This window comes from Apodemus sylvaticus, chromosome 10 (assembly GCF_947179515.1).
Source record: "Apodemus sylvaticus chromosome 10, mApoSyl1.1, whole genome shotgun sequence".
NCBI classification, from domain to species: Eukaryota; Metazoa; Chordata; class Mammalia; order Rodentia; family Muridae; genus Apodemus; species Apodemus sylvaticus.
The window spans coordinates 18,456,333-18,482,839 of NC_067481.1; the positions used below are offsets into that span (position 1 = coordinate 18,456,333).

Here is a 26,507-nt window from a genome sequence, read left to right on the forward strand (position 1 = left end):
TCTCTGTGTAGCTGTGCCTGTCCTGGAACTCTATCTGTAGACCAGACTGACCTTGAACTTGCAGAGATCATCTGCATCTGCCTTCCAAATGCTGCGATTAAAGGCGTTTACCACTGTCCCTGACTAGAGGATCTTAAGTTTACTGCCAGTTTAAGCTGCATTCAGCTTCAAGAGCAGGCAGGCTTGCAGGCAACTCTATCTCAAAACGAATCTTAATTTACTCAGAGGCTCTCCGGTTGGACAGCAGATGCCTTTACCCACTAAACCTTCTTGCTGGCCCTGACTTATGGTATTTAAAATTATTTAGTTTATTTCCCACATGTACATCTTTAATTTAAGGGTTAACTTCCACAATAAATTAACGATTGGACTTTTTCGAGGTAAGATTGATTACATAAGTGGGCAGGAGAATTTTGAAACTCCAAGGCTTTATTTGCACTTAATTATGTGTACTTGAAAAGAGACTATTCCCTCAGAGGCAAGTCTTTTGTTGTGTTTTGTTTTTCCATCTTCACAGGTGAGAAGCCAGATCCTGACCAAACATTTAAATTAACATCTCTACAGAATTTTAGCAGTTGTCTTCCCAACACTTGTACAACTCTAGTATCTAATCACAGTCTATCTCACAGACAGCCTGAGACAGTCCTTACAGAAACACCCCAAGACACAATTGTAAGTGCATTTTTTCTAATGTTCAAAGTGTTCTGAAAGCCCACAAGAACGAATGGAACTAAACAGTGTGTCATAAGTGACATGGTAGAACATTTCTGTTTCAGGAATTAAACAGACTGAACCTAGAATCTTCCAATTCAAAGTACTCCTTGAATACAGATTCCTCCGTGTCTTACATTGATTCAGCTGTAATTTCACCAGATAACGTCCCCCTTGGAACTGGTACTTCCATATTATCTAAACAGGTTCAAAATAAACCAAAAACTGGTCGAAGTTTATTAGGAGGACCAACTGCTCTTAGCCCATTAACCCCAAGGTAAGTCACCCAAGATATTTTAAAATGTATTCTAATATGTAAATGATCTTTAGTGAATCCTATCATTAATCACATAAGTTAATTTAAACAGCATCTCAAATCAGTATGACAGAGTGGCATTCTGTTTTCAGAAAATGAAGTAAAAGAAACAGAATACATCTGTAAAATTTTTGAGTTAAATATTAAACGGGTGAGAGTGGAGCTCAGTGGATAGAATGCTTGTACAGCATGCACAAAGCTCAGCTCAATTCTCAGCACTGTGTAAGCTGGGCAGTGTCAGATGCATGCAATTTTAGTACTTGGGAGGTGGAAGCAGGAAAGTCAGAAGTTCAAGGTCATCCTCAGCTATGAGGTAGAAGGTTAAGCTTATATGATTATGTGATAATCTTTCTCAAAGTTAATCAGAGGAAGAATATTAAAGCTTTTTAAATATGCATCAGTTAGTATATGTATTAAAAGACACAATCTTTATGGCTGTGCATCTACAGATAGCAGTGAATCCTCCCAAATGTATGTTTATGGTATGGTTATATCAGTATTTACAGCTCTTTTATAAAACATGGTGGAGGAATTGACACTTATCATTGGAAAATATGTTGTCAAAAGTATATTATATATGTATACAATAATACATCACAAAGGATACCTATCAAACATATCAACTATTAAACAAAACTCATGAAAGAATAGAAAGGCCGGAAAGCTATTAAAATAGTATGACCAGGAGATTGGTTAGGGCATCTGCAGAGACCAGTGGGTGACTGTTGATAATTATTAAGTAATTGCCAGTATTCTCCAGAACTTAGTCTCCATTATTCCAGAACTGGAATTCATTTTCATCCCTTGGATCTTAGCTTTTAAACAGGCAGTCTGTGTCGAAGATCAGTAGCCACTGTTCTCTTCAGGTCCTTGTGCCTTCTCTGTGGTTCTGGGGGGGTGGAGTCCTCTACATTCACAGCTCATATTAAATCTGCCCCTCAGGTCCTCTTTGCCCTGAAGACTGATTTGCCATTCTCTTCCTTTTAGACCTTCTAATTTAAGTATACTGCTGCTTTATATATGCCTTGATGACTTTTTGACACCTTGATTTCAACCTCTTCTCAGTTTTGGGATTTTGCCATTAGAAACCCCAAGTCCTGGAGATGGATCCTATTTACAAAACTACACTAATACACCTTCTGTAATTGACGTGCCACCCACCGGAGCACCTACAAAAAAGGTATTTTCTGTGTGAAATGTAGTTTGGATATTGATTAAAGAAGCGTATTTAAAACTACAACCTATTAAGAGAATCCAACTTTCTATAATTACTACTTCCTTAGAGTTACTGACCAGACCACAAAAGATTGTCCTTATCATACATAGCCTAACATCTGTATCAGACTCATGGATGTTGGCTTTTTCAACTTATATATCTAGTTCTTTTCAATAACTAGTTATATAAATGTCCATAAGCTAAATTAAGATTGTTTCTGTCACATTGAACAATTATGTCAAAAGAGGCAAACAGAGTTTTTTTTTTCTTCTTCTTCCCCTTCTAAGCAAGCAGAAATTTAAAAAAAAAATTAGAAGTAGGAAGAAATGGTGATGCAAAGAAGCAGAATCTTTATAATTTAGGAAGGGACCAGGGGATTTTTTTTTAATCTCCTCAGTTAACTGTTGTACTAAGTACAAAAGGAATAGTATAAAATCTTGCTGTTTCATTGTCTTTATATTTAGCAAATTAATTAATAAATATTGAAAGTAATAGCTGTCTTAAAATTTTTAACACAATGTAGTGTTGATAATGATTGTTTAGGGTGGCATTAACTATTCTGAGCTGTTTTCATGGAGAGAGTGTAGATGGGGGCATCATAGTGACTTTTTATCATTTGCAGTGCAATCTGTAATCACAAACCCTAGACTTTCTGTGTTTTACAGTCTGTTGCAAGAATGGGCCAAACTGGAACAAAGTCTGTCTTCTCACAGAGTGGAAATAGTCGAGAAGTCACACCAGTACTTGTTGCACAAACACAAAGTTCTGGCCCACAAACAAGGTATTTATTATGGTGTCTATTTCATCAAAGTAATATATATGCTCCTTCAAAATTATTTTGTTCATAGACACTTGACCTTTAGAGCAAGTACACATATAAAAACACATTTTTATAGTGTTTGTTTGAATTTATTTATGTGTGTATTTATTTATTTATTCATTTATTTTTTTATTTGTGGAGTTTTTTTTGGGGGGGGGCATTCAGGAGTTTCTCTGTGTTAGCCCTAGCTGTCCAGGAACTCTGTAGACCAGACTGGCTTCAAACTGAGGCCTGTCTCTACCTTCCTAGTGCTAGAAATAAAGACATGTATCACCACAGCTGTTTGTTTTGTTTTTGAGGCAGAGTCTATATTATGTAGTCCTTGGCTGTCCTGGAATTAACTGTATAGACCAAGCTGAGGTCTAGCTTCCTCTGTCTTCCCAATGGCTGAGATTAAAGATGTGTGCCAGCACACACAGCAAATATAGATTCCATTCTCTCCACCCATTGTTTCTGCACACCAGTCATAAAATGGAACTTCAGATACAGAAGCCTTAAAACTGTCACAGTTATACTTACAGTCTTAACTATCTTAAAGGAATCAATATACCTGTAATGTTAGGGTTCTAATCAGGAGTACAGCTTGCAGACTGTGATTGCCCAGAGTCTTGATATAAGAACAACTTGACTGAGTAGTTGACTTGGGGTTTTTTGTTTTGCAGGGCAGTTATTACTGCTTGCTTGTGAAGGAGCGAGGCAGGTTCTCATCTGTAACCCCCGTACTAAGGGGTGTAGGCAGGAGGATGCAGCTAGCCTAAGAGTGAACTTTGGGTTCAATGAGAGACCTGATTTATGATTGCAAAGTGGGCACCTTTCTAGAGCTTCTGCTGCTAATGACATCTACCAACCCACCATAATCTACTTGTGACCTAAAATAAAATTCTTTTGTCTCTAGGGTTGCTTTGCCAAGTGTTGAGAAACCCAGACAGATAACTATAGAATTACCTTTATGAAGGATTTAGTCCATGAACTTCTTGCCTTCCCCCTTTTATATAGGATCTCATGTATCCTAGGATGGCTGCAAACTTGTTATGTATCTTGAGAATGACCTTAAACTACTAATCCACCTGCCTCCACCTCCAAAATGCTAGGATTGCAGTCAGTGCAACATAACCAAGTTCATACCTGGAGTTCAACCTAGGGCTTTGTGCATGCTGAGGAGGTGCCCTGCCGTCTCCGTTGTGGCCTCAGACCCCTTCATTGCCGCCTCTCCTTGTCCGCTTGAAACCCCTACCCCGTCTTAATTAGATCATTTCAAGTTTTAAGTTTACTGTTTTCTGTTGTTCTATTCTGTTTTGTTTTTGAGGCAAGGTATGCATTTTAGATTGGTCTAGAATTGAGAACCGTCTGTCTGTCTCGACTTCCCTTAGTATAGGGATTGCAAGTATTATTACTACCTCGGCCAACTAGGTTGAATTGCATTCTAAGAATAGAATCCTTGGTGCTGGAGAGATGGCCCGGTGGGTAACACGTGCTGTTCTTGCAGAGGGTCTGGCTTCTCTTCCAGCACCCACTTTGGGTGGCTTACAGCTACCTGTAACTGTACTTTTAGGGAATCTAATGCCCTCTTCTAGCTACCTGTGGTGCATGTATGTACATGCAGGCACTGGTACATATTCATAAAATAGAAAAATCTGGGTATAGAAGTGCACACCTTTAATTCCAGTACTTGGGAGGCAGTGGCAAGCAGATATCTGAGTTGGAGGACAGCTTGCACTATATAATGAGTTCCAGGACAGCCAGAGTTACATAGTTAGACCCTGTCACGAAAATAAATAAATCTTTCTCTCTTCTTTTTAAAGATTTATTTATTTATTTATTTATTTTATATGAGTATTCTGTAGCTGTACTGATGGTTGTGAGCCATTATGTGGTTGCTGGGAATTTGAATTCAAGACCTGCTCACTCTGGCCCAAAGATTTATTTATTATTATATGTAAGTACACTGTAGCTGCCTTCAGACACACCAGAAGAGGGCATCAGATCTTGTTACAGGTGGTTGCTAGGACTTGAACTCAGGACCTTCAGAAGAGCAATTAGTGCTCTTAACTGCTGAGCCATCTCTCCAGCTCTAAAGTAGAGTTCTTATGGTTTGCATTTCAAATAAATCTGTGCACAGGTAATATAATCTTGTCTAAATAGAATAAGCCTTTGTTTTAGTTAGTTGCATTTATTTATTCTAGTAATTTTTGTTTATTTTTCTAATATTTATTGTTTATTGACAGATACCATATTTTATTTAACATTTTGTAGTTGCTAACATGTGCTCTAGACAGTTGCCTATATATATACTGTTATTGTGGGGTTTTGTGTGTGTGTGTGTGTGTGGAGTGCATGCATCACCTGGAAGTAGACTTACTGGCAATTGTGAGCCACTTAACAAGGATGCTAGGAGCAAAGCTTGAGTCCTGTGGGAGAGCATCGAGTACTCTTCCCCAGGGAACCATCCCCTCTAGCCTAGGAAGTTTTAAAATCCTGAGTCTTCATAGACACCCAAAAGAAACTAACCAAAAGACCAGTTTTAGAATATTTATATGATGAATGCATATTTCAATGAAGCAGAATTGGGAAAATAGATAATGGCCGTAAGCCAAATGTTAAAGGTTAACAAATGTCTTTGTTTTTTAGTACAACACCTCAGGTATTGAGCCCCACTATTACATCTCCCCCAAACGCATTGCCTCGAAGAAGTTCCCGCCTTTTCACTAGTGACAGTTCTACAACCAAGGTAAGGATTTCTGCATGTCTTGTTTATTTAAAACTTCCTATGCTGAAATTTCTGTTCATTCCTAACTTCATCTAAAATAAAGGGTTTTGTTTTAATTTTTTTAGAGAGCTCGTTATATAGATCATGTTGGTCTGGAAGTTGCCGTCCTCCTGCCTTAGTTACCTTCTAGGGTGCTGGGATTATAGGGATGCACCACCATGCTGAACTAAATAATTTCTTATTTGGAGAACTTAGCTATAATTTTTGTGACTCTCCTAGGTAAACATGTCAGTCTTGAAAATCATAATAAAAAATCATAGCTGGATGGTGGTGGCGCACGCCTGTAATCCCAGCACTCTGGGAGACAGAGGCAATCGGATTTCAGAGTTCGAGGCCGGCGTGGTCTACAGAGTGAGTTCCAGGACAGCCAGGGCTATACAGAGAAACCCTGTCTCGAAAAAAACAGATCCAAAAACACCAAAAAAAAAATCATAATAAAAATATTAGTGGGTTTTTATTTTTTCAGGAAATAGACTGGAGGAAAAGTGCAACAATTTAAATAGTACAAATGGATTTTTCTTTTTTTTTAATTTATTTTTTATAAGATTTATTTATTTATTATATATGAGTACACTGTAGTTGTCTTCATGCTCACCAGAAGAGGACATCAGATCTCATTACAGATGGTTGTGAGCCACTATGTGGTTGCTGGAATTTGAACTCAGGACCTCTGGAAGAGCAGTCGGTGCTCTTAACCACTGAGCCATCTCTCCAGCCTGCAAATGAATTTCTTCATTCTAGAAGAATAATTCTATATCATAACTATTATGGTTGTTTGCACAAATGCCTTTGATAAATTACACAGCTCTATATATACACATGCAAAAGAATTCATATAAAATTGGAAAATGTCAATTGGGTTTATGGTACATATCACTGAGGAAAGAATGAGTGGGAAGTCAGCCTTATTACTATCTGTCTAGAGTAATTGTTTTAAAGTTAAAAGCAAAGAAGATGAGGGTACCTTTTTTGTCTTGGTCTGCTGACTGACATGAATAATTTACCTTTCACACATCCCAGTGCTTTTGTGTTTTTATATAATGTGATGGTAGTGCTTTGATATAATTAGTGTTGCATTTCTTTATTTTCAAATACTAAATGAGAATGTGATACACTTTCAGAAAAGATCTGCCCTTGGTGCAGACTGACCTCAGTTACTATTAGTTGGGCAATGTACTGCTACATTGAAAATGAAATGACTCTTGGTATGCCGGTTCATTCCTGTAATTCCAAGATTTGGGAGGGTAAAGCAAGATTGCTTCAAGTTCCAGGTCAATATAGGCCAAAAAAGTAAAGCCCCGTCTCAAAACAAAAAACAAACAAAAAATTGGTTTTAAAGACTGGTTTTTATAAAATTTCTGGTGAGCAAAACAAAAAAATTAATGAGGATTATGCATTCTTTTCTGTGTAGTACTTGTAAGAAATGTTAATGGAGACATCTAGAAGAACGAGTATGATAAGCCTGGAATTTTATTCCTTTTTACAGGAGAATAGCAAAAAGTTAAAAATGAAGTTTCCACCTAAAATCCCAAACAGAAAAACAAAAAGTAAAACTAATAAAGGAGGAATAACTCAACCCAACATAAACGATAGTCTGGAAATTACAAAATTGGACTCTTCTATCATTTCAGAAGGGAAAATAACCACAATCACACCTCAGATCCAGGCATTTAATCTTCAGAAGGCAGCAGCAGGTCTGTTTGTACATGCTTACTCTACTTCCTGTGCTTCTGCTTTATTTTATACTAACTTTAAGTTCTTCATGCCTGATTGTTTTTAGATTAATACTGGCTTTAAAAATTGTTTTAATGGATATTTTTATGTTTTAAAATTTGTGTCTCTTATCTGTCTCTGTGGATTTGTTTATCCCCAAAGAAGCCCGAACAGGGTGTTAATCCCATGGGGCGGGACTGGCAGGTGGCTGTAAATACTGGCAACTGGACACAAAATGCCTTTAACAACTGAGTCCCCGTAAACAAAATTTTAACTTAATTACATTTTATTTTATTTCATTTAGTGAGAAAGAGTGAGTGTCTATGCACTGTGTGGGGTCCCAGGGATCAAACTCAGGGCATCAGGCGAGAACCTCTAACTACAAAGCAATCTTGTCAGCCCAAATACTGGAATTTTTTTTAAAGGAATAATTTGTAGTTTTAGAAAACCAAAGTTATATGTATTTCTCCTTTGCTTATCATATTGTTTTCTCCTAGAAGGTTTGATGAGCCTTCTTCGTGAAATGGGAAAAGGTTATTTAGCTTTGTGTTCATACAACTGCAAAGAAGCTATAAATATTTTGAGCCACCTACCTTCTCACCACTACAGTACTGGTTGGGTCTTGTGCCAGATTGGACGGGCTTATTTTGAACTTTCAGAATATATGCAGGTAAGTATACAAAGATGCATATATCTTTCTAGAGTTAATTTAACTTTCATGCTTAAGGCTTGATCTTAAAGGCTAACATTTACTAATTTATTATGTGATGTTTATATAATTATTTTCCTAGTATATATAATTGTCTTAGTTAGGATTAGTATTGCTCTGGTGAAACATCATGACCAGAAACAGCTTGGGGAGAAAAGGGTTTATTTTGCTCACAGTTCCATAGAACAGTTAGTTCATCATCAGAAGCACTGAGGGGCTGGAGAAATGTCTCAGCTCAGCGGTTAAGAGCACTGGCTGCTCTTCTAGAGGTTCTGAGTTCAAATCCCAGCACCTACATGGAGCACACAGCCATCTGTAATGGAGTCCAGTGCACTCTTCTGGTGTGTCTGAGGACAGCTACAATGTACTCTAAAATAAATCTTTAAAAAAATAAAACTAGAGCAGTGAGGGCAGGAACTCCGAGAAGGCAGGAGCTGATGCACAGGCCATGGGGGGTTGCTGCTTGCTCCTCGTGCTCAGGCTGTCTTCTTATAGATCCCAGGACCACCAGCCCACGGGTGGCACAGCGCACAATCACTAATTAAGAAAATGTCATTCAATCATTCAGAGGATCTTATGAAGGTGTTTTTTCACTTGAGGTTCTTTTTTTTTTTTTTCCAGATTAAATCTTAACTTAGTGGGCTTCCTTGAAAAGGATTTTAGAGAACAATCAATATAAATTCTTTCTACAGTATATACAGAATTATACACTGATCTGAATGTTTGGCATTTAGCATGCTTTATAAACTTAATGCTATGAAGAATATTATATTTAATTAACTATCAATGTCCTAATAACAGGGGTTTTTTTCTTTGAGGCAGAATCTTTTCACCTTGTAGCTCTGGCTGGCCTGGAACCTGTTATATAGACCAGGCTCATCTTCCCAATGCTGGGATTGAAGGCATATACCACCATACCTGGCTGGTTTTGGTTTTGAGGTGGGGCCTCATGTAGGCCAGGCTGTCCTTGAACTCTTTAAGCCAGGATTACTCTAACTCCTGATTCTCTTCCCTTCCCTTCCCTCTTCGATTATGGAATTACAGATGTCTCCTACCATCCCTGACTTAGGAACCCAGGGAGGAGTTGAATCCAGGGCTCCATACACTCTAAGCCTTACCAACAGAGGGAGCCCCATCATCTGTCCTTCAACTTAATTATTAGTTTCTTTTTTCTTCTCATAGGTCATAATCACTTGTGGAGTTTAGTTTGTTTTTTGGGTTTTAGGGGTTGTTTTGTTTTGTTTTAAGAAAGGTTTTTCTGTTTAACCCTGGCTGGATTCATACTCAGATCCACCTGCCTGCCTCTGCCTCCCAATTGCTAGGACCAAAGGCATGCAATGCCACCACCAGGCTTTTTATTTTATCTTTGAGACAAGGTCTCGCTATGTAGTCGAGGCCCAACTTGAGTTCACTTTATGGCCCAGGCTAGCTTCAGCTTTCTAGTCCTGTTGCTTTGTATTCAGTCCTAGCTGATAATTGATTTTAAAGGGTGACAATAGCTTTTGAAATTTTTGAAGCCAAAAGGTATCTTGTGTGGCTAATTTCTTTGTTATGTTATATAACCTATTTCTTTTAGAAGCGCTCACAACATTTAAAGAGATTTGAGGGAACTGACAGCAAGCATACTGATTCTACATGACAGATCATTCATTGTGTTTGGGGCAAAAGTTCCCAGTTTTATAAATGTCCTTTCCCAGGGCTGGAGAATGGCTCAGCAGCGAACAGTGCTTGCTGTCCTTGCAGAGGTCCAGTCCCACAGAGGTCCAGCGGCCACACTTGGCCCCCAGGGGTCCTTCACTCCATCTCCAGGGCTCTGACAGGCTCTTCTGCCTCTCGGGTGCCCAACACATAAAACAGACAGCACTTCTTTCCTTGGTCTCTGTCAGCTTCATTACCCATAACCCACATAGTCCTTCTGAACCACAACTTTGGACATTTTGAACTTACTAAAGGGTCAAAATTACGCGACACATAAAGTTTATAAGAAGCACAGTCCTAGAACCTGTAAATATTTGGAGAGAGAAAAAAAGTGATCTGTTGGCTATGGGGAGGCCTTAGAAAGGGTTATGGGTGCTGTACCTGAGCAGGCGCGGTGCTCAGTGTTGGTCATCACTCGTGTGCCGTAGGCTTGGCAGCCGTTCACCTTTTTAGCCTCTAAAAATTTCAACTCAGCTTTTCAGTTGATATTCTGTCTCTCTGTCTCTTTCCCTCTCTCCCTGTCTCTCTCTTTAAAATTATATCTTATGTGTTTGCATGTATTTATGTGTACCACACATGTACCTGGTACCAGAAGAAGATGTTGGATGCCCTGGAACTGTAATTCCAGATAGTTAAAAGCTGCCAACCACAGCCAGGTCCAATGCAGAGCAGCCAGTGTTCTTTTTCTCTGAGCCCCATCAAAGATCCAGCCCCATCTTTGTCTTTTTTTATAGAAACTTCTTTTCAGGTTTCATGTCTTTTTTTTTTTTTTTTTTAAGATTTATGTATATGAGTACACTGTAGCTATCTTCAGACACACCAGAAGAGAGGGTGTCAGATCCCATTACAGATGGTTGTGAGCCACCATGTGGTTGCTGGGAATTGAACTCAAGACCTTTGGAAGAACAGTGAGTGCTCGTAACCACTGAGCCATCTCTCCAGCTCCAGGCTTTATGTCTTTATCCCTAGTTAAAACACAGGAGCGAGGCTAGCTGGAGTAGGAGTGCCTCGGTATTTGACATCTCACAATGATTTCTCATGCTATTAATTCATGTAAAGCATAATCCTTGTGGAAATTCAGTTCTGTGAAGACAGTAACCTGCACTAGCCTCTAGTAATAGTTCTTTATTTTCAGGCTGAAAGAATATTCTCAGAAGTTAGAAGGATTGAGAGTTTCAGAGTTGAAGGAATGGAGATCTACTCGACAACACTCTGGCATCTGCAGAAAGATGTCGCTCTTTCAGTTCTGTCAAAAGATTTAACAGACATGGATAAGAATTCACCAGAGGTATGCTACCAGCAAGTTGTTAGTCACTTTCTTTTACTTGTTCAATTTTTGGGTGCAGTGCTGGTCTGGAACCCAGCAGTAAGGATATGTATGCTAGGCACATAATCCTTAACTCTGAGTTAACAGCCTTGACCCCAGCCAGCATAGCTTTTAATCATCAAAACAAATATAGTCCTATATCACTTAATGATATATTCTGACAAGTGCATTGTTAGGTAATTTTGTCATTTTTGCAAAATATCATAGGATATAATTATACAAGAGTTCAGTTATTCTTTACTACACAGCAAGTTTGATACTAATTATGGACTTAATGAGATTGTCTTAGAGAAGAGAAGATTCTTCTCACACATGCAAAAAGGTCATGCTTGGTGACTCCTGATTTGTAACCTCAGTTCTTGGAAGGCCTGTCCAGACAACAAAACAGGACTCTAATCTTATATATATATGCTTTAGTGAATATATTTGGATTTTAAGGGACAACATTTGAGAGTCAATTTATTGCTTAAATTATGTGGACTTCAGCCGGGCAGTGGTGGCGCACGCCTGTAATCCTAGCACTCTGGGAGGCAGAGGCAGACTGTTTAACTCTGAGCCTCCCACTTGGATCTCCCACAGCCAGAGTGACAGGTGAATTTAGTGATACTTTTGTGAAATGCACATAAACCTGGATTCAAATTACTGTTCTCATCTGGCCTCTGCAGACTCCACAAGTGCACAAACTCACAGGAAGACACAAATGCTAATATTAATATATCATCTTTTTAAAAATCAAGAAAATAGGGTCTGTAAGATAACTTCAAAAGATACTGTGGGATTGGTGAGATGATGGCTTAGCAGGTGAGAGTTTGCTGTGCACATCTGGAGCTCTGAGTAGAGTTTCAAGAACTCATAGTGGAAGGAAAAAACCAGTTCCCTGATACTGTCCTCTTGAGCCAATTGTGATGCCATACACCTTTAATTCCACACTCAGGAGGCAGAGGCAGGCAAATCTCCAAGTGCGGATTTGTCTGATGTCCACTGACAGACGAGATTACACAGAGAAACTCTGTCAAAGAAGAACATTCTGCTCTGACCTGCACATGTGGAGTTTGTGTATGAGTAAGAGTTTTTCAAAAGTCAGGAATTTAAATTTCTTCAGGGTTTTTTTGTCTTCTAAATAAAATCTGAGACCTGACTTTAGTCACAGGATTGGTTTTGTTAAAAAGGAAAATAAAAGTTTGGTCAGAGAGATGGCTTAATGGGTAAAAATGATTATGCTGGCATGAGAGCCGAACTCGGATCTCTAGAGCATATAAGCCGGGCATGGTGTGAATAAATGGATAAATGCTGACCATAGTGTGAATAAGTGGATAAATGCCGACCATGGTGTGAATAAGTGGATAAATGCCGACCATGGTGTGAATAAGTGGATAAATGCCGACCATGGTGTGAATAAGTGGATAAATGCCGACCATGGTGTGAATAAGTGGATAAATGCCGACCATGGTGTGAATAAACGGCTGTCATCCCAGCGCCTACACATGGAGGAGACAGCAGAGACAGGCACATCCCTGAGAGCCTGCAGGCAGCTAGCCTACTGCACACAACTGACAGCACAGACCCTGTCTCAGACAAGGGGAGCAAGAATCCACACTCATACCACACATGGTTTCTTAGGTCAGAATTAAATTCAGATACAAAAACATTAAAATCATAAGTTTTTACTTTTGACACGAATTTTCTTTATAGAGCATAAAAACTTTTAACTTACTGGTTTTTGTTTCTGTTTTGTCAGGCCTGGTGTGCTGCAGGGAATTGTTTCAGTCTACAAAGGGAGCATGATATAGCAATTAAATTCTTCCAAAGAGCTATCCAGGTCGATCCAAATTATGCTTATGCCTATACTCTACTAGGACACGAGTTTGTGTTAACTGAAGAACTAGACAAAGCATTAGCATGTTTTCGAAATGCTATAAGAGTAAATCCCAGACATTATAATGCATGGTAAGTAAAAAGACAAAGCCTTACTAAAGATGGTTTTATTTATTTAATTTGTTTGCACATGTATATTGTGTCTATATGGGCTGTGTGAGCCACAGCCAACAATGGAGGCTAGAACATGACATTAAGGGTTGGTTCTCTCCCAGGAATGAACGGGGCTCGGCAACAGGCACCTTTACCACTGAGTGCCTTTTTCCTTTTTAAGACTTTTGTAGATACGCCTGTTGTGCTTGTATATGTGTATGTATTATGTATATCACATGCATGCCTGGTGTCTTAGTTATGTTTACTACTACTGCGGTAAATATCATTACCAAAAAGCAAGTAGGGAAGAAAGGGTTTATTTGACTTACACTTCCATGTTACTGTATCAGAGGAAGTCATGACAGGAACTCAGAGTAGGAACCTGGAGGTAGAAGCTGAGGCTTGCCTCTTACCGGCATAAAGCCCTGGATTCTATTCTACCCCTGAACCACATGTACTGACTGGACTTAGTCCCTCGTGCTGGGCTTACAGTACTGGTGAGGTAGAAATGGGGATCAGAAGTTCAGGGTTATCTTTGGTAACATAGTGAATGGGAGGCCAGCCCCTCTAGGCTGCATGAGATGTGCTCTCATAAATAAATAAATAATGCACAGACCAAGCATTCATAAATAATAAAATATAAAGAAATCATAGGAAAGATCAAAGTCTGTAGTGTATTAATATATGCATGAACATTTCTAAATGTAAGTAAGTCTAAAAATTTAGGAGACCAAGAAAAAGTACTATTAAGTAATAACAAAATGAGACAAAAAGATATGTGATTTAAGGAAACAGATATAAGACTTATATTTTTCTGTTTCAACTCTATTGTAAGTTTTGTTGTTGTTGTTGTTGTTGTTGTTGTTGTTGTGTTTTGGTTTTTGGGGTGGATGTGTGGACTCTACTTCCTTTGTAGATATACATAGAATCATTTTTACTTTCCAAATAATTGTGCTATATTATTCCTTTGAGATGGTGATAATGAAAAGTTGATCTTTCTTTTTTAATTTTATGAACCATTAGTCCAATAGAAACTAAACATAGTTAGCCAGTGAATAGATGTGTTACTTTCACCCATGTAGGAAAAAAAGCTCCGTGATTTCACATGCCTTTAGTCCCAGCTCTAGGGAAGCAGAGGCAGGTAGATCTCTTAGTTTGAGGCCAGCCTGGTCTACAGAATAAGTTTCAGGACAGCCAGGGTTACACAGAGAAACCCTGTCTTAAAAAAACAAAACAAAAATGTTCTGGAAGAAGAGTTTTTCTAACCTGCAATCTCCAACCCATTTTTTCTTTTGTTTAAACCACCCTATTATAGTATTTTATTTAATATGTAAATTATATTGCTATATAAACAATTGGTCTATATACAGTAAGGTATGGTGTAGAGAAAGAAAGAAATTGAGTTTACCAGAACCGGACAGCCATAGTGGAACATGCAGTTGTTTCCCAGCTATTTGGAGGAGACTGGAATATTGCTTGAGCTAGAATTCAAGGCCAGTTTAGGCATATTAAAAAAAATAAAGATTTAGGCCAGGCAGTGGTGGTGCACACCAGCACCTCGGAGCCAGAGGCAGGCGGATCTCTGTGAGGCAGGATAGCCAGGGCTACACAGAGATACCCTGTCTTAAAACAAAAGTAAAAAAAGGGAATAATTTAGCAAAGTGTGTGCTACATACATAATCACTGCAGGAATTAGCTGTTCATCTGCATTAGAGTGGTGAATTTAAAGGTGTGGCTTCTCTATCATAGTTTTGCCTGTTTGGGTAATTTATTGTTTTCACTTGTAAAAATGTGTCTTCTAAAATGTTTCAGTGATTTTTATTATGACTAATACTTTTTGTCTCCCCATAAGACATTATTTTTTCCCATTTGTGTATCGAAATGCCAGGTAACCTAACTGTCTTATTAGTAGATGAACTAAACTAGCAGCCAAAACTTGTGTCCTTAAAATCATACTCTCTTACAATTTCAGGTATGGTTTAGGAATGATTTATTACAAGCAAGAGAAGTTCAGCCTCGCAGAAATGCATTTCCAGAAAGCACTTGATATCAACCCTCAGAGTTCAGTTTTACTTTGCCACATTGGAGTAGTAAGTAACTTTGTAAACATTGCTCTGTTACCTCCTAATTAAGAGTTTAGGTGACTTAATGGTTACTATGAAAATTGAACTGTTTTGTTAATGAAGCAGTGTCTCAGAGTATTTTCCAGCTTAACCAGCACCTTTCTGACTTATGAGGAAACATGCTTTGTGGGACTGAGGGTGTGGCTCAGGAGCCATGGTTTAGTCTTTAGCATAAAACTGCGCATCCTCACACTTAACAATCTTAAGTCCTTGGAGGGAGAAACAGGTGAATCTCAAGTTGAAGGTTATTCTCATTAAAGAAAGCAAGTTTGAGGCCAGCTTAGGATTACTGTGAGACCTGCCTGCAGATGCAAAGAGGAGTTGGGAAAGTCCCTGTGTGTTTGTATACTCTTCCTTCTTGGTGTGTGTGTGTGTGTGTGTGTGTGTGTGTGTGTGTGTGTGTGTGAAATGATGTTTTGTTTTGTTACTTAAGACTTGTTTTATTTTTTTATTATGTGTATGGATGTGTTAACTACAGATGCCCAGAGAAGCCAAAGGCATCAGATCTCCTGAAGCTGGTGTTATAGGCAGTTTGGGGCCACCTGATGTAGATGCTAGGAACCAAACAAACTGCACCTAGACAGAAACATTGACCATCTCTCCAGTAACTCATTTTGTTTCTTTTGAGACAGTTTTACATAACCCAAACTGTAAGGTGTAATTGAGTGACACAGGATTCATGAACAAGTTCTTTGAACACAGGTTAATATTTAGAGTCATAATCATCCTTTAGAAATGTATTATCTGCATAAATGATAAGTGCTTTTCTTGTGAAGGGTAAAACCAAGTTTTACTTACTTTTAGACTTTGTGGTTATTATCTGCTGTAAAGATCAAATCATACAGCTGGAGAAGTGTCTCAGTGGTTAAGCAGAAGACCCATGTTGGGTATCTAGCATCTACTTCGGGCAGCTCACAACCACCTGTAATTCCAACTCCAAAGGATCTGAGGCTCCTGGCCACCACAGACACCTACACTCATGTTTATTTGTGCACACACACACACACACACACGTAATTCAAAATCAGCCTTTTTAAAAATATTGATTGAACATGAATAACATCATAGGCTTCCAGTGGTGGATTAGAAGTCTGAGAACCTGGGTTTTAATCCTATAAGACATTATTTAACATCTCTGGAGTTCAGAATGCTTTTTTTTAAATTACTATTATTGGGGAGGGCCATGGGACAGTCAAATTGGTTCTTTCTTCTACCTTACATGGGTATATGGGTTCTGGGAATTGAACTAAGATTAAACTCTTTATCAACAGATCAGTTTTTCTGGCCCTCAGTGCTATCTTTGAAATGGAGCACTTGCTAGACTTAGAAGAGAAGTAAAGATAATCTGTTAATCACTTAGTGTCTTAGTTATTTTTCTATTGCTGTGATAAAACACCAAGACCGAGGCAACTTAGAAATTGTTTAATTTGACTTACAGTGTCAGGGGATTAAAGTTCAGGATGATGGAGCAAAGGAACAAGAGAAACTGGGGACAGAGTAGTCTTTTGAAACCTCTAAGCCTGCCCTCAGTGGCACTCCCTCCAGCAAGACCAGGTCTCCTGATCCTGTCCGAACAGTCCCACCAACTAGTGACCAAATAGTCAAACATTAATAATTCCTGTTCTGCACAACATATGTAGTGGTAATGAATTACTTAAACCCCTGTAGACAGTCTAGTTAGATTACACAGCCTCATCTCTAAAAGCTTTATCTTCATAACTCAGATATAGACTTGTAAGCTCTTTAGGATAGATGATAGAGTGCTTTATCTAATTGACAGTTATAATGGACTGGATATTAATTATATATTGTAGTTTGTAATTTACATAATTGTTATGGTTATGTTCAATTTATATCTAAGAGAAGAGTTTTTTTATTTTTTTATTTTTATTATTTTAATTTGGACAGAAAAGGTGAGATGTTGGAGACTGGTTCTAATGCTTTGTCTTATTCTAGCTCCCAAAAAGCCGGGTCACAGTCCCCAGCTGGCTTCTATCGATAATAAAAAAATTTGCCATACAATGGCTGGGCAGAAAGAAGGAGGCAGGGCTTTTAGATTGCGCAGGCAAGGGGCCAGGAGAGAGAGGAGAAAATGGTCATGCTAGGGAAGGAGAAAAATGAAAGCTAAAGGCCCGCAGTATGCAAGGGTCCAGGAACGTGGGCGGCCCTGGGGGTCTGGGGTAGCAGGAGTGAAATAAAGATTTGAAAAGATATAAACTTGCGGGGGGGGGGGGGGGGCCAGGAAAGGGAAAATCATTTAAAATGTAAATAAAGAATATATTTAATAAAAAATAAATGAAAGATATTAACTCAGGAATCCCAGAGGGGAGGAAGGGTGTTTGCTAGCCTCAGGAAAAATTAGAAGTGTCTAGCCATTGAGTTAATCAAGGCATATCAAAGTTAACTTGTGTGTGTGTGTGTCTTTCATTCGAGAACCCAGAGGGCTCTGGCGGGTGGCTAGAACAACCTGCTGGAAGCCAAAGACAATTCTCCAACATAGTTCTGAGTTACATTATTTGCTTCTTTCTTACCTTTCTTCATTAATATCAAGACTGACCTTACTTACAGGTTCAGCATGCACTAAAGAAGTCTGAGAAGGCTTTGGATACCCTAAACAAAGCCATTGTTATCGATCCCAAGAACCCTCTATGCAAATTTCACAGAGCCTCGGTTTTATTTGCAAATGAAAAATACAAGGTGAGATTTTTTTTTTATCAGTTTCTTCCACACTGTATTATGCCTCTTTAAAAAAAAAAAAAAAAAAAAAAACAAAAAACTTCAATGCCATCCTGGCTTACATAGTGAGCTCCTGGATAGCCAGGGCTACATAGAGAGATCTTGTCTCCAAAAAACAAATACAAATAAAAAGCTACATGTTATTAATGTGGAGGATTTTTTTGGTTTTGTTTTTTTGGAAACTGTTTTCTCTTATTTTTAAAGACCAAGAGCTGGGCGGTGGTAGCACACGCCTATAATCCCAGCACTCTGGGAGGCAGAGGCAGGCAAATTTCTGAGTTTGAGGCCAGCCTGGTCTATGGAGTGAGTTCCAGGACCGCCAGGGCTACACAGAGAAACCCTGTCTCAAAAAAACCAAAAAAAGAAAAAAAAATTATAAAGACCAAGGAGTGGGGCGTAGTTTCATTTTATTTCATGAAATGAGGTATATAATTCCAGCACTCAGGAGGCTCACACAAGAGGAATGCTACTAAGTCCACTCTAGCTACAGAGTGGTCCCAATACATTTTAAGCTACAGAGTGATATTTTTTCTCAAAGAAACAAAGAAAGTAGCAATGCCCCCTAGGAAGGATTGGTGTGGGGGTATTCAGAAATATGGATTCCACATCTAGAAAGGCTCCTTTATGCACCACAGAATTGTCTTAAAAGAAAGACTTGAAGCATCCTCTGAGACTAAAGTAAATGAAGTGACAGTGAGTGACTACATGTTCGCTGTCACTCTGGGAGGGGTCAGCTCAGTGATGGGTGCTTGTCCAGGGTGGCATGAGGTTTTTTGATAATTTATTCAACCATAAATGATGAACATATAAATATATTTATTTGAATTTCTGTTTCCTGTTTGAATAAATTTAGGTTCTTACTAAATAAAAAGGAGCAAAACCTAAGCTGGATATATTAGTACACAACTGATCCCAGGGCAGGAGAGAGGAAAGCAGGAGGATCACAAATTCAAGACTAGGCTAGATCAAATGAGACCTAGTCTTTGAAGAGAAGTAGGAAAACATGGTGGGAGAGGGGAGCTCAGGTGGTAGAGCACAGTCCTGGCTGGGTTCAGTGCCCAACACCACCTAAGTCATGTATAGTTTATGCCTGTAATCTCAGCACTGGGGGAGTAAAAGCAAAAAATAAATTAAGAAGTCTCATTTGGCATTAGATATTACAACCAAGGGGCACGGATTAAAAGAAAGCTCTTTGGGAAATGTAGACGAGGACTGCTATTCTTCCCATTATAAGCTGGCTTGGAACTCATCAGGCCTAAGGTGACCTTGAACCTTTTCTCTGCCTTCCAAGTGCTAACATTACTGAGGACATCATGCCCCGTTTATGTGGTATTAGGATCAAACCCAGGGCTTCTATGTAAGCACCCTTCAAGCTGAGCCACCTTCCTAGTATATACCCTTTGTATTATTCTTTATACCAAATAAATTTGCTTATGTTATTCCATAATTTCCTGATACTTTTCTTAGCACATCATCTTGGATCCCTGCTTCACACTGTATCTTTGAGCTTTTTCTTTATATAGAAGTCAATGTGTTTGTCATCCTTTCAAAACATGTCACTGTTAAAGTTGAATATGCATCATAAGCTTACTTTCTATTAACAGTTACTATTTTATTAACAGTTCAGAACATACTTTTCCTCGTTGTTCATAGATACTTTTTTAATTTATTTTTTTGTATGTACATTTATTTTAAATGTATGTGAGTACATTGTCACTCTCTTCAGATACACCAGAAGAGGGCATCAGATCCCATTTCAAATAGTTGGAGCCACCATGTGGTTGCTGGGAATTGAACTCAGGACCTTTGAAACAGCAATCAGTGTTCTTATCCACTGAGCCGTCTCTCCATCCCCAGCATTGATTTTTTTTTTAAATCTGCATAGTTAATGTTTTTAATTATGTATGTCTATATATAGTACCTAACTGCATTTGTTTAGTCAGAATTCTGTAAGATTTTGCTCCTCTAAATTTTTTCTTTGTTTTTTTCAGTCTGCTTTACAAGAACTTGAAGAACTGAAACAGATTGTCCCCAAAGAATCCCTCGTTTACTTCTTAATAGGAAAGGTAAAAATTGAGGCCTCAGTGTTATGTGGCACCTTTGTAACAAATACTAAATTCTTTTTCTTTCCTTTTTAAAAGATTTGTTTCTGTTGCCAGCAGCAGTGGTGCAGCTGGGGAGGCAGAAGCAGGTTCTAGGATAGTCCAGTCAGCAGAGCAAGTTCCAGGACAGCCAGGGCTGCACAGAGAAAGATTCCAAGAACTAAACTTAGATCTTCTGGAAGAGCAACAAGCAGTTTTAACTCTGAACTATCTCTCCAACCTCAACAACTATTAAATTTTGGAAAATACTGTATGTATTGTATATACAATACTTGTTCTGTAGACCAAGCTGTTCTGGAACTCAGAAACCCACCTGCTCTGCCTCCCGAGTGATAGGATTAAAGGCATCTACTCAACAAATTTAACTGAATTCCTGGACTAAGAGCCCTGGGAAAAAATGGATTTAGCAGTAACAATTAAAAAGATGATGTTCTAGCTGGGCATGGTGGTGTGTGCCTGTGATCCCAGCACTTGGAATGCTAAGGCAGATCTACTAATGAGCTGCAGTGTCTCACTGAGTAGCTCAGGCTGTCCCAGATCAAGGCCAGCCTGGACTGTATATTCAGACCTCTTGTCTTAGAAGACCAAATGTGGAGCTAAGGGCAGACTCAAATGCCTGTGTTTCCTTGACATGGATCCAGGCTCTGTGTCCTATAATCTCAGGAGTGGCACAAACAGGAAGTTCTGGGTTCAAGGTCAGCCTGAGCTACATAATGAGTCACTGTGCAGTTCATTAGTAGATTGTATACCTGGCATGCATATGGCTATGTAGATGAAAGTCACTCAAGCAGCTGCTGTATGTAGTCCTTTCTCCCACTGCCAGGGTTCCAGCTGGTGAGGGTTATTATTGGAAACTCCTACCTGAAAACTAAGGCAAGGATTCCAAACCCAACACCTGATTATATAAAGAACACTTAACATGAAGCCATGTGTTGGATAAAAACATCCTCCCTCCTGAATGGACTTACAGTTCAAAGATCAGAAGCCTAATTATGTTTTAAGATTTTACAGTTGAAGAATTGGGTGTTCTTGTCTTTTAGGTTTACAAGAAGTTGGGTCAAACTCATCTCGCCTTGATGAATTTCTCTTGGGCTATGGATTTAGATCCTAAAGGAGCCAATAATCAGATTAAAGAGGCAATTGACAAGCGCTACCTTCCAGATGATGAGGAGCCAATAACCCAAGAGGAACAGATCAGTGAGTGTCAAACATAAGATCATTCAGAAAGCTACAGTGTGCAGAACCTGTGGGTGCTTTCGCACTTTGCAAACTGGCATTTTCTTTACAGAAGATGAAATTACCTTTAAATGTAATTACTCCCGAATCTGGTGGGCTGTGTGACTTTGAACCTCAGCTCCGTAGTAGCGGTAGCTTACATTCTATTTAGTCCTGGACAAATCTAAAACTCAATGTGTGACTAGTGCATACTTACTAATATTTATACATATTAATACTAAGAGAACTGGAGATTTTCTGAGGTAAATTCAGATTAGCTTTTGTTCCATAAAATTTAGTGAACATCTTATTGTGAGGAAGACACAGCTTATAAGTAAAATTTACAGTCCCAGTACTGCTCTTTTAAACTGAAGGTTACATTTCTTTATACTGTCAGGGACTGTCCACATTAAAAGTTAAATACAACAAGTTAACTTCCAGGCATGCTGTGAGACATAGAACTAATATTGCATGCCCTTAATCCCAGCACTGGGAAGCAGAGGCAGGTGGAGCTCTGAGTTCAAGAGACCAGTGGTCTACGTAGTGAGTTCCAGGACAGGCTACATAAGAAAACCCCATTTTAAAAGCCCAGAGGGTGTTGGAGGGAGAACTTGAAATGCTTTTTTAAGGTAACTTTGGGAAGTTTATGGTCTGTGGGGTCTCATTTCTGAATGTAATGAAATTCTTATTTTTTGTGAACCAAGAAGTTGAATTATCATATACCTTATGTTTTTGTTCCATTTGTACAGTGGGGACAGATGAGTCCCAGGAGAGCAGCATGACAGATGCAGACGACACACAACTTCATGCAGCAGAAAGTGATGAATTTTAACTTGCAGAAGTCAGACTGTGACTGCGGCTAGTGCTGACATGTTCCTGTCCCTCCATACACTGAGTCTCAACTCTTGAGCCACCATTGCCGTCATTCGTCACCTAGACCATGAGTGTGCCACTTTCATTGGACCCTGACTGTACACAGAATGAAAGGCAGTGCAATACTTAGCTGCTAACAAGACTGGCTCTTTTACCAGTATGAATGACAATTTGGGGGAGGGGTGAGGAACTTTTCTTTTTTTCTTTAATCTCCTCAGTTGGAAATCTATCATGGAAGGAAGAGTTATGTTTTATCTTGAAGGAACCGTTAGATATGGAAATGGTGATGAACCAGAATTTCTTGGGTCATTTTTCCGAAATTGTTTTTTATTTGGTTCTATTCCTGATAAACAGAGTGACTGACCTTCATTTCTAGGTTCTTCAAGAATGGTGTTAGCAAGTGCCAGAAGGAACAATAAAAGACATTGCCTATGACAGAGTAAAGTTCATTGCCAAGGAACATAGCTTACCGTGAGCGTGGAGTGTCTCCTATAAGCAATCGCAGGGGGCCTGTTTGGACTCGTGTAGGAGTCAAATATCCCTCCATACAGTGTACACGTATTCTTGGCAAGAATGCTTTAATGTCTAACCAAGAATTTTAATTTATTCATCTTGCTTCAAAGTGTTGATCATTGTTGTCTTGGTATTGCAAACTTTAAAACTGGTCTTGACAATACTGGCTTTACTCTTTGAGCTCTGTGGGATCGCCTTCAACACCCAGAGATGGTAGAGTGGTTCCCTGATGAAAAGCCAACCTGGCCCTTAATAACCACTGTGTTTACCAGAAGAATCGGTATGAGAACACTAAAGAGAGACCTCCGAGATCATGATAGAGAAAAGCCTTAATACAGTTGGAGCTGCACCTAACCGTGAGTGCGAGAGCGCATGGTGACCTGGGAGTGCGTTCCTTTCAGCTCTCTGCTTCCTATTGTCTGTTAGTAGTGTGAGGCACCACAACTTGTAATGAGCGTAATTAATTGGGTTTAAAATACTGAACATTTTTAACCTAGGGAAAAGTTTCTTATGAAAGAGACAAATTCTCTCCTGAGTTCATCATAATATGGGTTTGTGTGTTTGGGGACTGGCCACAATTTTAAAGATCTAATTATGCATATAAAATGGGAATTATTGGAATTTCACAGTAACAGATTTAAACAGTCTTAAATTGTGTATCTCCTTTATTGTAATGTATTGAAAATTTTAGAGAAACTTTAGTTAACATTTTATTAAGTGCCAATGTCAGAATATAACAAATTATAGTTTCTTATGAGTGACAGGCCTACAGTTAATATTTTGGAATATTTGATGAAGGAAAAACTTATACTCACTGGTTACTTGTATATGTAAGTCAAGCTGTGAAAATAAGGTGGATTACAAAAGATGTGGAAAAATGTTTTAGCCTGTAGACTCAGTCACTTCCTGTCAGTTACTTAACCTTCTCATCCATATGTGAATTAGATACTATCATAAAGTCGAAGTCTTGGGTTAGGTATTAGGTGCCAGGGAAACACTTAAGATAATTTCCTGCCTAAATCTATGTATGTGCCGTTTAAAAAATTAATTTATGTGGAAAAAGAAAGTTGGGAATAAATGACTACCGTAAAAAAATTCCCATAGGCTAGCACTTCAATTCTAACAGATATTCCATTTTATTATTCATTAGTTATGTAAAGTTTAATTTTCATTTCTTTTATTTTTTTAATTGGCAGATCGTAAGCCATCTATATACATATATATTACATTATCAAATCTAGAGTTTCATAGAAAGCTTTACCCTGAGTTCTGTTGCAGACCTAGAGAATGCTAAGCTCGGAGCATAATTTGCTGAAGTGTAATTATCTTTTTTTAGTAGGAATTTATGTCCTGTGCCAGAGGGACTTTCTGGTGCTGATTTTGAGACAAAGGATAGGGGATGGTTGTGGCCAGGGCTGGCTGAAAGGCGCTCAGACACTTGGCCTGCTTTCGTGTTTTCCTCACACCTGCTTTTAACAGCTTTTAAATGCAAAAGCCTTATTTCCACATAGAAACAGTGTCTTGGGTTTCTGTTTCTTTTTCTTTTTCTTTGTGTCTTTGCTTTTTTTTTTTTTTAATTTCTTTTTTCACATAATAGGGATCAAATAAACATACACATTTTGGTAAGCAAATTGTTTTGTTTCAAATTTCAGAGCTTGCTTTGAAGGAACCTAAGAATACTAAGTACTTCATTTTCTTTTTCACACCTATACATAAGTACACGGATACAAATACACACACTCACACAAAAGCATATTAGAGCATTGGATTTTTTTTTCCCTCATGGAAATGGTTATTACTGCACCAGGATGAATATTTTTTCCAGTAGAACAGATGGTACTCAAAATAAGGACAGGTGGGTCTCTTAACTTTTTCTGTATTTCATTACTTACAATTTTTTTATTTTATCCAAGAACTGCAAGTAACATTTGAACCATGCTGCTGTTGTACCTTAAAAACTCAGTGATAACCAGTGTTTAGTCCATTAAAAACACTCTTTTCGAAGAAAGCAGTTTTGAAGTCTCTGATTAGCCAGAGTATAGTATGGGTCTTCACTGAGAAAAAACGATGGTCCGTTTCTTTGGGGAAACCTGGGGAAATGCGAGTGTGGGTGTGCCATGTGTGTTGTGTTTGCATTGAAACAATGTACTTTTGTGTCGCCTTTTTGCTTTTCCTGACTTATTTCAGAAATTGTATAGTCTTTGGGGGGAAAGTCTTTTCTGTTAATATATTTACAGTTCATTAAAGGATATGGAAAATCCAAATAAATTACTTTTGAAAGCAGTTTATAATCAAGGTGTTAAGCTATGTAAAAGCTGTGTCATCTGCATTTTTATACTGAGTCACAGCAGCATAGTGATGAAAGATCACATTTTATGTTCTACAAGAGCCTAGGACAATGTTTCTCTAATTTTTACTTACACTTTTTAATATATATATTAAAGTTCATACCCTTTTTAGTATTATTTGGAATTTCAAAATAAATATTATGACAAAAAAAACAATGGTAATTTTTAGAATATATTATTTTGAAACTGCAGAACCTCTCTTATCAGCAGCTACAACTTGGCAGGTCAACCCGTTACCAGTTCATTCTTTAATGATGTTATTTCTGAGGTTCCCTCAGGGGACACAGGGTTTGTGTTACAATTTCACCTCTGAAGCTAGCCATGGTGGCCCAAAGGCAGCCTGGTATACATAGTAGGTCTCTGTCTCAAACGGAGGGGTGGGGTATGGGAGGAGGGTGGTCTACTTGGTAAAGTTGGAGCTGAGCTTAGCTGTGCATCACCATGTAAAAAGCTGGGAAGCAGGGATAGGAGGATCCTTGAAGCTACCTTTCCGTCCTGTCAGTCTAGCTAATTCAGTGAGCTCCAGTTTCAGACATACTTCCTCAAAAAGGAGGTAAGTACTTAAAAAATATATTCTTACGTTGACTCCTAGCCTCTACAGTCATGCACACGGGTCCATATGTATGTACACACACCAAAAAAAAAAAAAGAGGAAGGAGGAAGGAAAGAGAGATCAATATGAGTTGAAAATAAAGCTCGGGGATAGAGTGGTTCAGTCGCATCACTACTAAAGATAAATAAGGAGGCTGTGGCATTTGCCTATGTACAAAGACCTGAGTTAGAGCAGGTTGGTCCTGACGGCACATACCCAGAAGCTCGGCACTCGGGAGCTAGAGGTGTGAAGATCAGAAATGTCAGAGCATCCTTAACTACATAGTGAGTACCCTGTCTGTAAATGAATTATTCTTAGTGTAAGGGTAAAAAGAGAATTAATCTGACAGCTGTATTTCTTTACCTTATGTTAGTCCCCAATAATTACACAGGTAAACCAAGACTTATTTAAAACTGCACCTCAATAATCTACAGCAGTTCAATAATCTACCTTTACTTTCTAAACTAATCTGTCTCCCTCCCAGCCCCACCCATGACACTTGCATGTTACTATTTCCTGGCTCTTGGGGCTTCAGGTGTGTTTCCATGATCTCTCTCCAGACCCATTCCTCAATGGCTCCAAATCCTCTATTCTCTTGGCTATCTGAATCTCCTCTCCTCCTTCCTTTGGCTAGTGGACCAGCTGCCCAATTCTCTATTTTGCCCAGCCATTGGGTGATCAGCATTTATTAACAAGGCAGAGAATAAAGGGTAAGAATTGGTTATACAGACTTGAGACAGGAGATTCTTGGTATAAGCAT

At 38.7% G+C, this 26,507-nt stretch overlaps 1 protein-coding gene across 5 annotated transcripts in view; it reads left to right on the forward strand.

Annotated features, from left to right (window-relative positions):
• The window catches only part of Cdc27 (cell division cycle 27), a 44,643-nt gene extending 19,825 nt beyond the window's left edge, over positions 1 to 24,818 (forward strand). For 2 of the 5 annotated variants that reach the window (XM_052194938.1, XM_052194942.1), the window contains 14 exons: positions 518 to 672; positions 777 to 988; positions 2,093 to 2,207; positions 2,891 to 3,024; positions 5,692 to 5,791; positions 7,317 to 7,524; positions 8,041 to 8,213; positions 11,086 to 11,238; positions 13,016 to 13,224; positions 15,218 to 15,335; positions 17,937 to 18,065; positions 20,096 to 20,170; positions 21,247 to 21,403; positions 22,171 to 24,818. In XM_052194938.1, the coding sequence (XP_052050898.1) occupies positions 518 to 672; positions 777 to 988; positions 2,093 to 2,207; positions 2,891 to 3,024; positions 5,692 to 5,791; positions 7,317 to 7,524; positions 8,041 to 8,213; positions 11,086 to 11,238; positions 13,016 to 13,224; positions 15,218 to 15,335; positions 17,937 to 18,065; positions 20,096 to 20,170; positions 21,247 to 21,403; positions 22,171 to 22,253 (2,021 nt within the window). In that variant the 3' untranslated portion in view covers positions 22,254 to 24,818. The remainder of the gene's footprint in view (positions 1 to 517; positions 673 to 776; positions 989 to 2,092; positions 2,208 to 2,890; positions 3,025 to 5,691; positions 5,792 to 7,316; positions 7,525 to 8,040; positions 8,214 to 11,085; positions 11,239 to 13,015; positions 13,225 to 15,217; positions 15,336 to 17,936; positions 18,066 to 20,095; positions 20,171 to 21,246; positions 21,404 to 22,170) is intronic. The other 3 variants (XM_052194939.1, XM_052194940.1, XM_052194941.1) reach the window with 3 other exon arrangements.
• Positions 24,819 to 26,507: the final 1,689 nt, after the last annotated feature.